Here is a 13654-nt window from a genome sequence, read left to right as displayed (position 1 = left end):
ACGAAAATTCTGAGATGGGATGATATAAAATGAAAAAAAAAAAATCTACATAATATACAGTAGGTAGGTAAGTGATTGTAACGAATCTGTAAAAAGAAACACAACTGTGTATTTTATATCATTGTATATTTCAAGTGAAAATCATAAATCTTTTTAGTGAATCGTAAAATATTCCTTTGAGATTAGCACGTCATTGGTAGGAGCAGCTTTCACTATGATTTTATATGAAGACATACTCAGTTGGGTGATGCTGAAAGCAATGGAGACTTGCTGTGCATCGTTGTCATAGTCTACTTTAGGTGAGGACAGAGAGTGCACCTGTACTTCCACGTAGGTGACAGACATTCCATCGGGTATCTGAAAACAAAAAGAGGTATCTATGAATTGAGAAAGATTATGTAGGTAGCACTTGTCAGATTTTTTTATGGCAGAGCTTGCAAAGGGCCAGATGAGCCTGATGTTAAGTGGTCATCGCTGTCCGTATATACCTACATAGTAGTCTTTGGTCATCGCCGCCCATAAGCACTTGTAGAACTGGTAGTCCGTAGTAGGTACCTATTACAAGTGCAGTGCTTTTCTTGCAGGTCTCAATTTCCTAGCGCTTGATCAATTTTATCTTTATAAGAACATAATATAACACTACTACTACTACTTATTACGTATCGTTAGTACGAAAATAATAAGAAAAATGAGAAATTTCAGAAAGTTTTTACAACTTTAATCATTAATGATCTAACATTTAAGTACTTACGTGAATATTTCTATATGTTTGATAGACAAAAGGTAGTATTGTCCCTTCTATTACTTGTACAGTGGTCCCATAGTTATTTCCTGAAATATTAACATTTTGATGTGATGATTATAGTACCTACATGTTATAAGTAGGTACGTTTAATATAACATTTACATTAAAGTCGGCATACAGCATATTATACGCACAGACAATATACATAATACTTACCTACTGAGTACCTACTGACTATTCTATATTAGTCTTTACTGTGAGTCTTTATAGTATCAATTTCAAGGAAGAACTGGTAATTTTGTCTCTATTTTTAATCTACAAAAACTGTAAATACGTACCAAATTTATAAACATAGGGATTAACGAGGGAACTAAGACAGCTATTTACACCACTGGAGAAAAATATTAAGCCAAGAAAAAAGGTAATCGGCCCGTTTTTCATGATGAACGATGCGCAAAAAGTTTAGAAATAATACTTTAAACATGTTATTTATACTACGACAAAATTAGAGTTATTGCTTTATTAAATGTACCTATATGGAAATTTATAATTATATTAGTTCTGCATGTAACTAAATAATGACCGTATAAATGCGAAAATGTATTAAACAAAAACAAATGAATATTCTATTGATGATTTACACGCGAATTGGGTTAAATCCGTGGTTCAGCTGTTATATCCACCTATGGTTTTCAGTTTTCACTTTGCAGATTGGATGTGAACGAATATTATCAGTAGGTAGATGATAATAATTACAATTTGCGTTATCGTTACGCACCAGATTTAAGCTGACCATGAAGTGCATGTTATTTTTCTAATTACGGAGTGGCCGTTGTAATAGCTGTAGTAAATATGGCTGCTGTGCACATCGAGATAGGCTGTGCAATACATATTATAGCATAAAGGTACGTAGAACGTACCTACCTACATACAACTTGCGCGCAAAATATATTGCCAACGCACAAGTAAGTGGCCCTATTCGCTTTGATAACATATAAGTAGATACAACATGATAAAACAATACATCCTACCTACTTGACATTAATAATAATATTAAATGCTGTAGACATACCAAATCTATAAAAGAACTGTCTGGCCTGCACGTGTGAACAACAGTGTAATATACATAACGTTAAAGCTAACGTGAAACCTGGAGTCTTCATTTTTTCAATTTCTTGCTAAAAGGCACTGTGTGAATGTACGTTCATAATATAGTAGCACATCTATTTATAAACTCTATTACCTAAGCATGTAGATTTTTGTAGTCAAATTATACGCCCATAATAAGAAATCACATATCGTGTTCTAATACTTTTTAATTTTCTAATTGACTGCCTATTAATGGAAACTGTGTATATAAAAAATATCACTCCAGTAGTAATGATGCGTAATAGGAACCTTCCTAACGGCAGATATGAGATTTTCACCATAGTGTCCATATTCAAGGATCCTTATTATAACAGGTACCTAGATACGTTAATGTTTTATAAGTATTTATAAGTTTTCAGCGAAGAAAACAAGGATAATATGTTCAAGAATAAAAATTTCCAAAGCTTGTGACATTGAGAACCAACACTACATCAGCATCGTGGATTGTGGCCACCAACATTGTGCAACGCCAGTATCAATGTAGTCGGAATAAATCCATTCCATTATAGAGGATTTTCAATATTATTATAATTATTATATATCACCTACCTATCTTTAATCCTTTAGAAAAGAGTACTTTCATGATGGTTGATAGAGGTAGTAAGAGTATCGAAATTCAAAGTTGTTCACATATCATGCAATTAATTATTAAATTATTTTGTTAACAATCCCTAAGAAAGAATCCCTGCCTCGTGATAACGTTTTTCTAATTCTTTAAGAACAATCTAAACTGGGTTGTAATAAAAAAAAACTCTATAGAAAATTTAAATTTTTATTACACAATATCATTGCTATCAACGTACATTTCCGTAATAGTAACGTTACTGTTATCCTTATCAAGGACAGTCGTGTGGTTGCAGAGCTGATAGGTGGTTATCACAGCGTTCCCCAGGTACCTGTGGCTAGGGTCCTGTCGTACTACGTGCATGTACTCGTCTCCAAGGGTGAACTGTACAAGCGGTGGGGCCGCCCAGTCACACACCACGGTCACAGCCTTATTAATCGCTGGTGGATTTATACAGTATAGCTGTCAAATGGAAATGTGATTAAAACAACAAATGCCAGCAACAAAATAAGCCAGTTAGGCTTATTACTCCCGAATACTATTGCATAAAAAAATAAAAAAAATACAAGGGGTAAAGGAAATTTTATTCTGCCATTAATAGAATCTTAAGACTGACTAAGTTAGTTAGGTACCTACTTATTAAAAATCATAAAAAGGATACATATAGTCATTCGTCTTATCTGTTTTTGAAATGAGGCGAAATGTCCCCTAAGCCTAAGTTTCCATCAGCTATGAAAAAATGCGTTATTACCTTTTGATAAGCTTCCTGTTGTCCAGGAACAATATATACAACAGGATAATCCATTTTAAAACGCGATGCATAATCCGTATCTGAAATTAACATAATTTTTAAACTTCTTATTCAGAAACATAATATCATCAAATAATAATATTTAAGCAACGTGTAGTTAAGTATTTTTTAAATAATATTCGGGATATTGAAAATCGCGAAGAATCCCTGAGCTTGAATTTTTTTTATTATTTAAGGCGTTACCCGGCAATTTCGACTATGTTCAACCTCTATAAAGTCTGGTACAACATAAAGCACAATACCGAAAAAAATATATAAAATAGGATGGTCTTTGATCTTTAATTGCTCGCGAGAAATTTTTTCCAAAGTTAATAGATTTCTAGAAAAAAAATGTGCCGTGGTCATCGATTTTTCCGCAAATACTCTATAAACTTCGTAACCTGCTGACTTAGAGCTCTGAAAATTTTACGTTTAATAAATTATCAGTTACACAACAGTCCCTGACGAGGATTTTTTGTTTCACTGATTGGTATCTTTTTAAATACAAAATGCGAGGAAAAAAGAAGGTGCAGCGGGAGAGGTTTGAGATCCGTCAAGTATGGTCAAGGTTATTAGCGCATGTATAAGCCTTAACAATCCTTTGGCCTTTTGGCATTTAAGTATCCATTAATATAGACTACAGGCCCATGTTGAAAAAATTATGGGTCATTTGACCCACCACCTGACCTATCTAGAATGATATAAGAGCATAAAATAATAAGATTCAGCACTATGACGTCACTCGTAAGCTGTCCACCTGAGTGCAGATGAGAATTCGAAAGTTCAGGTAGAGATTTTCTCCCCTTGTCTCCATGATTTTTGTACGGCGGCGGCGTTGCGGAATAATGGCTTAAAAGCAGTATAGAAATAGTATGACACAGATGCCGTACAAAAATGGTGGTCCACAAAGTCGGAATTTATTTTTATTTTTCGACAGTTGCCGGGGTAAATTTGGTCATTTGATTTTGTACGGCATCTGTGTCATACTATTTCTATACTACTTTTAATCAATTATTCCGCAACGCCGTACAAAAATCATGGAGACAAGGGGAGAAAATCTCTACCTGAACCTTCGAATTCTCATCTGCACTCAGGTGGACAGCTTACAAGTGACGTCATAGTGCTGAATCTTATTATTTTATGCTCTTATATCGTTCTAGATAGGTCACCTGGTGGGTCAAATGACCCATAATTTTTTCAACACGGGCCTGTAGTCTAATAGATATTGTCAATTATATACACAACAATTGATTCAACAATATATGTTAAACCAACGACTTGATCACAGTACAGTATTACAATATAATTACATAATGTGTAATACCTAAGTACTGTGTATTACAAGTTTTTAATAAAAACTTACTTATATATGTTAGTACATATAAGTAAGTTTTTATTAAAAACTTGTAAATTAGTATTTATTACAATATAATTTAATACTGTAACTTGATGTTAACCTTGAATAAGTATGGCTATAAGAAACTAAAATACCTACTGTGGGTTTATATTTGTTTAAATAGGGTGGAGTTTAAAATGTATTTACACAACATACCTTTTGTAACCTGAGTACAATGTGGAGGATAATTCTTTTTTCTATTCTTTGCTTGAATCCCTACCGCTAATATCACAAAAATACAGATGATTTTACAAACATACATTTCGGCTGCTGTCACTACTCACTCCCTAGTCTAAAATATCAGCTTCGACAGTCCAAAAGGAAGGAAAACAATTTATTATATGTATACGCATCAAGCAATCAACCCACTGCCCACGCTCATTTCTATAATAAAGTGTTTATAATAATATTATTATGTGGTTTGTTTGAACACATTTCGAGATAAGCAGTGGTCTGGTTAAAAATATTGGTATTGTTATCAATTATTGTTACTATCAATTCTTTGAAATATATCTACACGATGCCACAAAACAGAAACATGCCATTCTTATGTGTAGTACATAAATTCTTTATTTTTCACAAGGATATTAAGAACACATTTATAACTTGAGTTTTAATATTTTGAGAAACAAAAACTAACTAATCTCGCCAATACAATGTGCAAAAGATTTCCGCATGAGGTGGAAGTGATGGAACACAGGTGGAACCCTTAGATCATTAAGTAATGATCTAAGGTGGAACCTCTTCGATGTCCAAGGTCCAGATACAAAAGCAAGTTTTCCACAGAGCAAGTAATATGAAGTTTGATTTTTCCATCGGCGCTTATGCCTCCCCAAACTGTCCATCTACTACCACCGTAAATTATTCTTATTTTCAGGAAAGAGAATATTAATCCATTGAAAGTACGAACAAGCAAGAGGCAGTAAAGCAAAGTAGTAGGTTTTTCTATTAGATGTCTATCGAATCTACAGACAACCGTTGCAATAAAATTGAAAAAGAGACAAAAAAGAATAATACATAAGTATGATTAAATAATTACATTATTTATTAATTTTGTTTTGAATACAATTTTAATTCTTCTATGTTGTACCAAAGCTCTGCATGATATAAAGCAGCAGTTTCCACTTCCATTTCCGCAGCAGTGACTATAAAAGTAATTGTGCTTGTGTTTATCATTATTTACAGATAGTTATTAAAAATATTACCAGGAATATAACATACGCCGTAAATTAGTTATAATCGCGACATTCTTTTTTAGCCGTGCTAAATCCAAATCAATTTCGTCTTGCAATTTATCGTAAAACTCATTATTGTTAACATCAATATATTGTAATGAATTTGCTATTTGCACATTATCCATGTTGTATTATTTTGATAGTATAATAAAAAATAAAATTATTGGAAAATAGTAGATTAGAACCTATATGTAATAAATTCTACCACAAAGTACTATGAGTGAGTACTATCTGTACAGGTACTATCATACTATGTAATATTTCTACGCTGTACATATTTACCAAGGCAACAAAATATTTAAAAATCGAATATTGCATTTTTTTAATACCAGCCATTGCTCGAGCCATTGACTCAACAACAGATTAGATATAAAAAAAAATATTTTTTTATTATCTAAGTGAAACTTCTTTATCGGGTCTGGAAAAAAATTTAGTGTAACATTTTTTCCTTACGCGTGACATTTTTCCGTTACGCGCCATCTTTTTCTTATCCCTACCACGTATTTCTGTAAATTTGCTTATAGTAAATTATTTTATGAAAAATAAGGTCATAAAAAAGTTTCACTTCTTACGTGTGTACACTTGTACACGCACACATTTTTTTTATTGTTATTATCTATATTCAAATTTCAAAGTCTCCGTTACTGTTAAAATATAATGGTTCAACCAAGCCTTAATATATTATTTAGTATACTAGTACTCACCTAGTACTACTTACTGTTCCGTAAATAATATTGTCTATTTTTTTAGTTAAATGTTGCTTTTCATAGTCTGTATGCGTAGGTTTGGTGTAGGTTATCTGTATATTTTTCGGATCAATTGGAAATGTCATGTATTGTCAATTTATGTCACGCGTTCTTTTCTTTTGTGTGATTCTGTGCAAGGAACGAAAAAGTATTAGGAAATCTTATTTGGTGATTCTTAGTTTTTCTAATGAATTTAATACATAACCTTTAATACCAACTTATTGTAAATTGGACTTTACAATTCGTTAATGATGATGAGCGACGACGACCGCGACATTGATATCGAAAGTGATGTAGGTATTTTTTACTCTTCTATGTTTTGATATTTCGTTTGTCTACTAGATATCATACTATAATTTTCAGGCCGAAAACGACTCTGACTCTCGTCCACATGCAAGGAATGGCTTAAGCAGTGGAGGTTATTATTCTCAAGTAAGTGGTTCGATTCGGGTTTATCCGTTTTCCGTGACCTTAAGTACCCACTACCCACTGTTACAACTTGTATATGAGATCGATTTTTCGTTTTTGGTTTAATAATATACAGATGTCTGGTATTTACGCATTATATTAGTATGCTATGTGTATATATATAAATGACTTTTTTTTTCTTATAGGCGGAAAAAAGAGCTCATCATAATGCTTTGGAAAGAAAGAGAAGAGATCACATAAAGGATAGCTTTACATCACTCAGAGATTCAGTACCAGCACTACAAGGAGAAAAAGTGGTGAGTAAAGTTTTGCAATGGGTTTCTTGCTATACATACTTTAAGCATTTAACAAAAAATTTCTAGTCTTCTTCTAATTTTCAGGCGAGTCGAGCTCAAATATTGAAGAAAGCTGCAGAATATATACAATTTATGAGGCGAAAAAACAACTCACACCAACAAGACATTGAAGATCTCAAACGGCAAAACAGTTTACTGGAGACACAAAGTAAGTTATTTTGATATGATTTTTTTATTTATTTATTTAGTGATGTGATTATAATATTTTATCTAAATAAAACATTTCTTCTTTATAAAATAACAGCAAGTTATTATTTTACAGAAATCATACATAGAAACTAAACGAAACAGTTAGTTAGCATAAAACAAACATTTCCAGCCTCCTTTTAAAATATTTTCATGTTTTACTAGCTGTCGTCCAGGGTTATACCATCATAACGTGATGCTATTGGTAATAGTGTAATGGCATACAGTTAATAGCATTCCTTTATATATGGGCTAACAGTTAAATAATGTTTCTACTTGGACCCGTTGTCCCTTACATTAGTGTGTTCAAGCAAAGAAACATACAAACTCTTCAGCTTTATGATATTAGTATACATGATTGGGCCAAGGGTGTCTTATTGAATTCATCCGCAACTAATAAATGTGTACCTGCTGGCTCAAACATTTAATGTTTATTTATCTATTTTTTACTGTGCAGTGTACATAAACAAAAACACAAAACAGTGTTAATTAAAAAACAATTTAAAATTAGTGCACAAATAGCAGCTTATGGTTAAATGAAGAGATCTACCAGGCAAACTATATATATTTTTTGTATGTACATATACTTCTAATAATTATTTATTATAGACTGTTTACACATTTAAAGCTCTTAAGCTTCTTAATAATTCTCTATAATCCTAATATGTAATATTATAAAATATAAATGCAAAAGTTTGTGTGGATGGATGTGTGTGTGTGTTTGTTACTCTTTCACGCAAATACTACAGAACCGATTGCAATGAAATTTAGCACACATAATATAGAGGGTAACTTGGATTAACACATAGAATAGGTTTTATCCCGGAAATCCCACAGGAAAGGGAAGTATGCGGGTTTTTCTTTGGAAACGCGGGCCAAGCCGCGAGCAGAAAGCTAGTTATTATATAATTTTAAATTTTTATTGTTATATTTCTATTTTCTATTCTATCTATTCTTTTTCTGCATTGATTGTGATCCTTAAATTTTAGCAAGGTATACAAGTTAAGCTGGTACAGATATTCTCTTACAAGTGTTTGCTATTGTGTTTACTATTTCAATTATTATGATTAGATTGCTGCATTGCTAATGATCTGGTATACAGATAGATTAAGACCTGTTATCTGTGATGTTATACCATAGGATAATCTTAATCAGGTTATGTATTGATGTTGCTGGCTGATCCAATGAATTAATTCTTATTATTTGCAATAAATAACTCTTAATCTCAGTTTATCCTATATTAACATCCATACTAATATTATAAATGCGAAAGTAACTCTGTCTGTCTGTCTGTTACTCAATCACGCCTAAACTACTGAACCAATTTGCATGAAATTTGGTATGGAGATATTTTGATACCCGAGAAAGGACATAGGCTACCTTTTATTGCGAAATATGTGGGTACCACCCCCAACGACCGGGTGAGTTTATACGTTCGCTAGCTATGCAGATACTGAGCCATTCTGCGCACACGCGGCCTGTGGATAGAGAGCATAGCGTACGGGATGTGGGTGGTTTACTTTAATCAGTCGTAAAAATTTCCAATTTTAGGAAGATTAGAAAAATGATTTTAACAATAGTTAGGGAAATTTCGATTGACAGAAAAATTACGATAAGTCAGGAAAATTTCCATAAGTCGGGAAAATTTCTATAAGCTGGAAAATTTCCATAAGAAAGGAAAATTTCTATACACCAGAAAAATTTCTATGAACAAGGAAAATTTCTATACGTTAGGAAAATTTCTATGTCAGGAAAATTTCTATACGGCAGGAAAATTTATATAGATAAGGAACATTAGTATAAGTCAGGAAAATTTCTAAACGCCAGGAAAATTTCTATAAGAAAGGAAAATTAAAGACAGGAAAATTTCCAAAGGCCTGAAAATGTCTATACGTCAGAAAAATTTCTATACGTCAGGAAAATTTCTATACCTACGTCAGGAAAATTTCTATAAGCCAGGGAAATTTCTATACGTCAGGAAAATTTCAATAAGTCAGGAAAATTTCCACAAGTCGGGAAAATTTCTATAAGCTGGAAAATTTCCATAAGTCCGGGAAATTTCTATACGCCAGGAAAATTTCTATAAACATGGAAAACTTCTATAAGTCTGGAAAATTTCTATATGTTAGGAAAATTTATAAAGATAAGGAAAATATGTATGTCAGTAAAATGTTTATAAGCCAGGAAAATTTCTATACGCCAGGAAAATTGCTATACGTCAGGAAAATTTCTCTAAACAAGGAAAATTTCTATAAGTCAGGAAATTGTATAAGTCAGGAAAATGTTTTTAAGCCAGGAAAATTTATATACGCCAGGAAAATTACCATAAGAAAGGAAAATTTAAGACAGGAAACTATATATGTCCGGAAAATTTCTATACGCCAGGAAAATTTCTATACGTCGGGAAAATTTCTTTAAGCTAGAAAAATTTCTATAAGTCAGGAAAATTTCTATATGTTAGGAAATTTTGTAAAGACAAGGAAAATTTGTATAAGTCAGGAAAATGTTTATAAGCCAGGAAAATTTATATACGCCAGGAAAATTACCATAAGAAAGGAAAATTAAAGACAGGAAAATTTCCATAAGTCCGGAAAATTCGGCGGGCGAAGCCGCGGGCGGAAATCTAGTAATATTATATTTATTCAATATTATGACTAGAATTTAATTATTATTATTATGTGCATGCTTGCCTTGGTAACTTTGTAACTCATCATTGCTAATAGATGTATGTTATATTTCAAAATAAAAATATCAGTCAAATACTAAATGTTATACTGATGTTACAATTAATTTTCAACAAACAACCAAAATTAAATGCTCAGATCTGGACAAAATTTGAATGGGACCAATTAAAAGGTTTCAAATAAAAAAAAATCAAAATTTATCACCCATTCGTAAGTTCTGAGGCAACATAGCAAAAAAATACAATTGAATTGAAAAACTTCTCACTTTATTGAATTCTGTTGAAAGTATAGTATACACTATACAGTGTACACCATATATAAAATTGTACATTTGTTTCAGTACGAGCGTTGGAAAAGGCTCGCGCTACCGGCAACTACATGGACGCACATGAATTGGGTTTGGGCATTAAATCGGAAGACAGTTCACACGACACGGACAGTTCAGACGGAGAAGGCACCACTCGGCGGGTCAAGAAACTCAAGATCAACAGCGTCAACGTTTAATAACTTTATTTTTATAATTTAAGTTCTGTGAGATATTTTGTTCTGATGTTTGTGTTGCGGATATGACAAACTCTGTAATTTACTATTTTTTTATGAAATAAGGTTTTTGAACCTTCCTTGTAAAATAATTTTAATGTTGTGCACATTAAAAATGTTAGGTTTTTGTTTTTTTGCAATATATATTATTTTTTAAGGAGCATGTATAAAGTGAGGAATTAGTTTGCTGTTTATCTATGTCTATTAGGGATATGAAATGTTTATACATATTGAACTCTTACAGAAATTTAGTATTTTCTATTGTTTAATCTAGATTAAGCTATCCTATGACTTTTTAAAGTAGGAAATGAATTCACGAAATATACCTAAAACTTCATAGTATCCATTTGTGTAATGAATGTTGTGTACAAAATACACTGGTTTAGATTTTAAGGATCTTTTGAATTAAAACATTACATTGTTAAAGTAATACTTAATAAACGACAGTCGTCTTATGGATGAGTATTTATTTCAAACGTTTTAAACGGTGTATAAATTAAAATTAAAATTTGCCGAGCCGCAAACTTTGTGCTTCCTAATATAGTTTAGGGGTATGAAAAATAGATGTTGGCCGATAGGCAGGCAAAAAAGTAAAATCAACCCAGTCATTTCGGAGGAGTTAGCAAACCGTATAACGACACACGCAAGAAGAAAGTATTATTTTTTAACACATCAATGACATTATCATAACATTGCATATTTTCATGTCTATAATATTTACTATAATAATACTGTATTGCATACGGCCATTGATAAATGAAGTAATTTTAATAAAACGCAAAATGGATGGATATTTTTTTATGTAAACTAGGTGTCGCTAGTAGGTGAATTTGACGAGGTCCTGTGGTTGCGACCAATGTATAGATGGTAGTAGCATCAACTTGTTTATTATAAACATTATCAAGATTTTGCGTAATTTAATGAATTTAGTGATTTTATAGTAGTATTTATATAGTAGTTTATAAACTAGCCGCTCCGCGCGGTTTCACCCCCGTGGCTCCTCTCCCGTAGGTCGTAGCGTGATGGTATATAGCCTATAGCCTTCCTCGATAAATGAGCTATCTAACACCGAAAGAATTTTTCAAATCGGACCAGTAGTTCCCGAGATTAGCGCGTTCAAACAAACAAACAAACTCTTCAGCTTTATAATATTAGTATAGATTTGTACGCTCAGTGCGAAAATAAAAAAGTATTCTAACGAATGAAAATTAAATTCATTAAATATTATATAAATAAAAACAACACATTTAATGTAGCCGCAGTGTACATTGTACAAATTAGATGGTATGCAACCAACACGGCTTCTATATTTTATTCATTACTCGTTCAAATAGTTTGCAGATCGACCTAAATACCAGGACGTTTTTTCCAGTTTATTTTTCAATGTTGTTTAGATAACGCTGCTCCACGCGTACTATATTCCTGATACTCTATTTTATTGAATGCACTTTCGTTCAGCTGTGTATTTGCTCTTCGAATACGTTTTTAGCGAACTTGTTTCCGACTATGAATACATTTCCAATATCAAACGGAAAACCATTTCTGTATTATGAATATTGGTTATGTGGTTTTGATATACCGATGAAATTGTGGTGAATTTTAAACATAACGTGGTAATTGCTAGATTTTCAAGAAATTATTTCGGTAAAAACTAAAGATTCCATATTTATAGAACGTAATATTATGCTGCTAACTTGAATGAAATGTACCTAAATAATATAAATTTCTCGTGTGTGTTTGTAATTAAACTCCTATTTTTAATTCATTACTAATAAGGATATAATATATAATATTTAGGAAAACTTAAGAGGATTCGAAAGCAAACCAAGAAGAAAAGTTCAATCGTTTATTGCACTGTATTTATGCCTAACTAAGACAATAGTGTTATGACAAAGTTAAAAACATAAGTATCCTTACAAACAATACACATTGTTCAGTGCGATAGTTGCTGAAATCATGAAATGTTAGGGTACTCGGAATTTCGTTATATTGCACTGGGATGGTCGGTATTGCACTTCATTGTGATCGGGAATCGGTATTGACTATTGACCTGGAGAAGATAATATTGTATTTATTATTTATTCAACTGTCTATTTTTAATAGGTTTTGTGGGTAAGTACCTATTATACATAATATATTTAAGTACCTAATACATACATTTGAATTTTGAAGTATTATTACAGGCATCCAAATAAGAAAATAAGTAAGAAAAAATCTCATAAATAATACAATATTATAAATAAGATAGATATAGTTACATACATATAATATTACCTATAAATATTCAGCTATAAGATCATCAATACCCCAATCGTTCACCTGGTGATAAATACATACATATAATTATTATTGTACATATAACAGTTGTAGGTTATAACTTATAACATATAATAATTATAACAGTTGTATCCCTTAATAACATTTTCCTATTATATATTTTTCATATTACGTGTCTCGGGAAAGTGTAAAATTATATTAATAGGATAAAGGGAATTATAAAAAAGGTAAAAGATAAATTTATCATCGAAATAATTAATAATTATAGCGGCGGATAACTTACGGGACACTCAGCTGCAATGCTATCCAATTGAAATGGTTCGGCTTCAGTCAATTGCATGGGCTCAGATTTTATAATTTGAGTATCGTTACAGGCTGAAAATTAAATGAGATATCGTTATTTATATATTTTGTTAGTCCTAAATTTAACTTTATTTGTAGACACAAATTATTTGAATTAAGGTTAATTTACGTACTTAACTTTTTAAAAATCAAGTTAAGTTTGGTTTAACTCCCAAAAAAGTGCAAGTTATGATTAGTACAAATAAGAGACTAC

General features: G+C 31.7%; 3 protein-coding genes across 9 annotated transcripts; 1 reads left to right on the top strand and 2 right to left on the bottom strand.

The window, feature by feature from the left end:
- Window positions 1-68: 68 nt before the first annotated feature.
- Window positions 69-2332, bottom strand: LOC149480485 (uncharacterized). Of its 2 annotated transcripts, none has more exons than XM_089706606.1 (3): window positions 1818-2332; window positions 752-831; window positions 69-357 (listed from the first exon to the last, which is right to left on the bottom strand). In XM_089706606.1, exons 1-3 carry the CDS (start codon window positions 1906-1908, stop codon window positions 154-156), a joined length of 375 nt encoding a protein of 124 aa, XP_089562732.1. In that variant the 5' UTR covers window positions 1909-2332; the 3' UTR covers window positions 69-153. The 2 variants fall into 2 exon arrangements, with proteins under 2 accessions (XP_089562732.1, XP_089562731.1); XM_089706605.1 differs by lacking the exon at window positions 1818-2332 and adding an exon at window positions 1084-1459.
- A 318-nt stretch (window positions 2333-2650) lies between these two features.
- LOC149480484 (uncharacterized) lies at window positions 2651-5084 on the bottom strand. Its single transcript, XM_089706604.1, has 3 exons — window positions 4802-5084; window positions 3211-3290; window positions 2651-2921 (listed from the first exon to the last, which is right to left on the bottom strand). The coding sequence occupies exons 1-3, from the start codon at window positions 4905-4907 to the stop codon at window positions 2670-2672; spliced, it is 438 nt and encodes a 145-aa protein (XP_089562730.1). The 5' UTR covers window positions 4908-5084; the 3' UTR covers window positions 2651-2669.
- A 1600-nt stretch (window positions 5085-6684) lies between these two features.
- On the top strand, window positions 6685-11276 carry Max (MYC associated factor X). 6 transcript variants are annotated; one of them, XM_089706541.1, is made up of 5 exons: window positions 6685-6919; window positions 6969-7058; window positions 7241-7351; window positions 7418-7559; window positions 10622-11276. In XM_089706541.1, exons 1-5 carry the CDS (start codon window positions 6875-6877, stop codon window positions 10783-10785), a joined length of 552 nt encoding a protein of 183 aa, XP_089562667.1. In that variant the 5' UTR covers window positions 6685-6874; the 3' UTR covers window positions 10786-11276. The 6 variants fall into 6 exon arrangements, with proteins under 6 accessions (XP_089562667.1, XP_089562668.1, XP_089562669.1 ...); XM_089706542.1 differs by having other exon boundaries at window positions 6687-6919; window positions 7436-7559; XM_089706543.1 differs by having other exon boundaries at window positions 6688-6919; window positions 6990-7058.
- Window positions 11277-13654: the final 2378 nt, after the last annotated feature.

The sequence above is a fragment of the Colias philodice genome, chromosome 18 (assembly GCF_061535455.1).
Source record: "Colias philodice isolate Cphi_HAF_F1 chromosome 18, ilColPhil1 Martin Lab GWU primary, whole genome shotgun sequence".
Lineage (NCBI taxonomy): Eukaryota > Metazoa > Arthropoda > Insecta > Lepidoptera > Pieridae > Colias > Colias philodice.
This window is presented reverse-complemented; position numbering and strand designations above follow the sequence as displayed.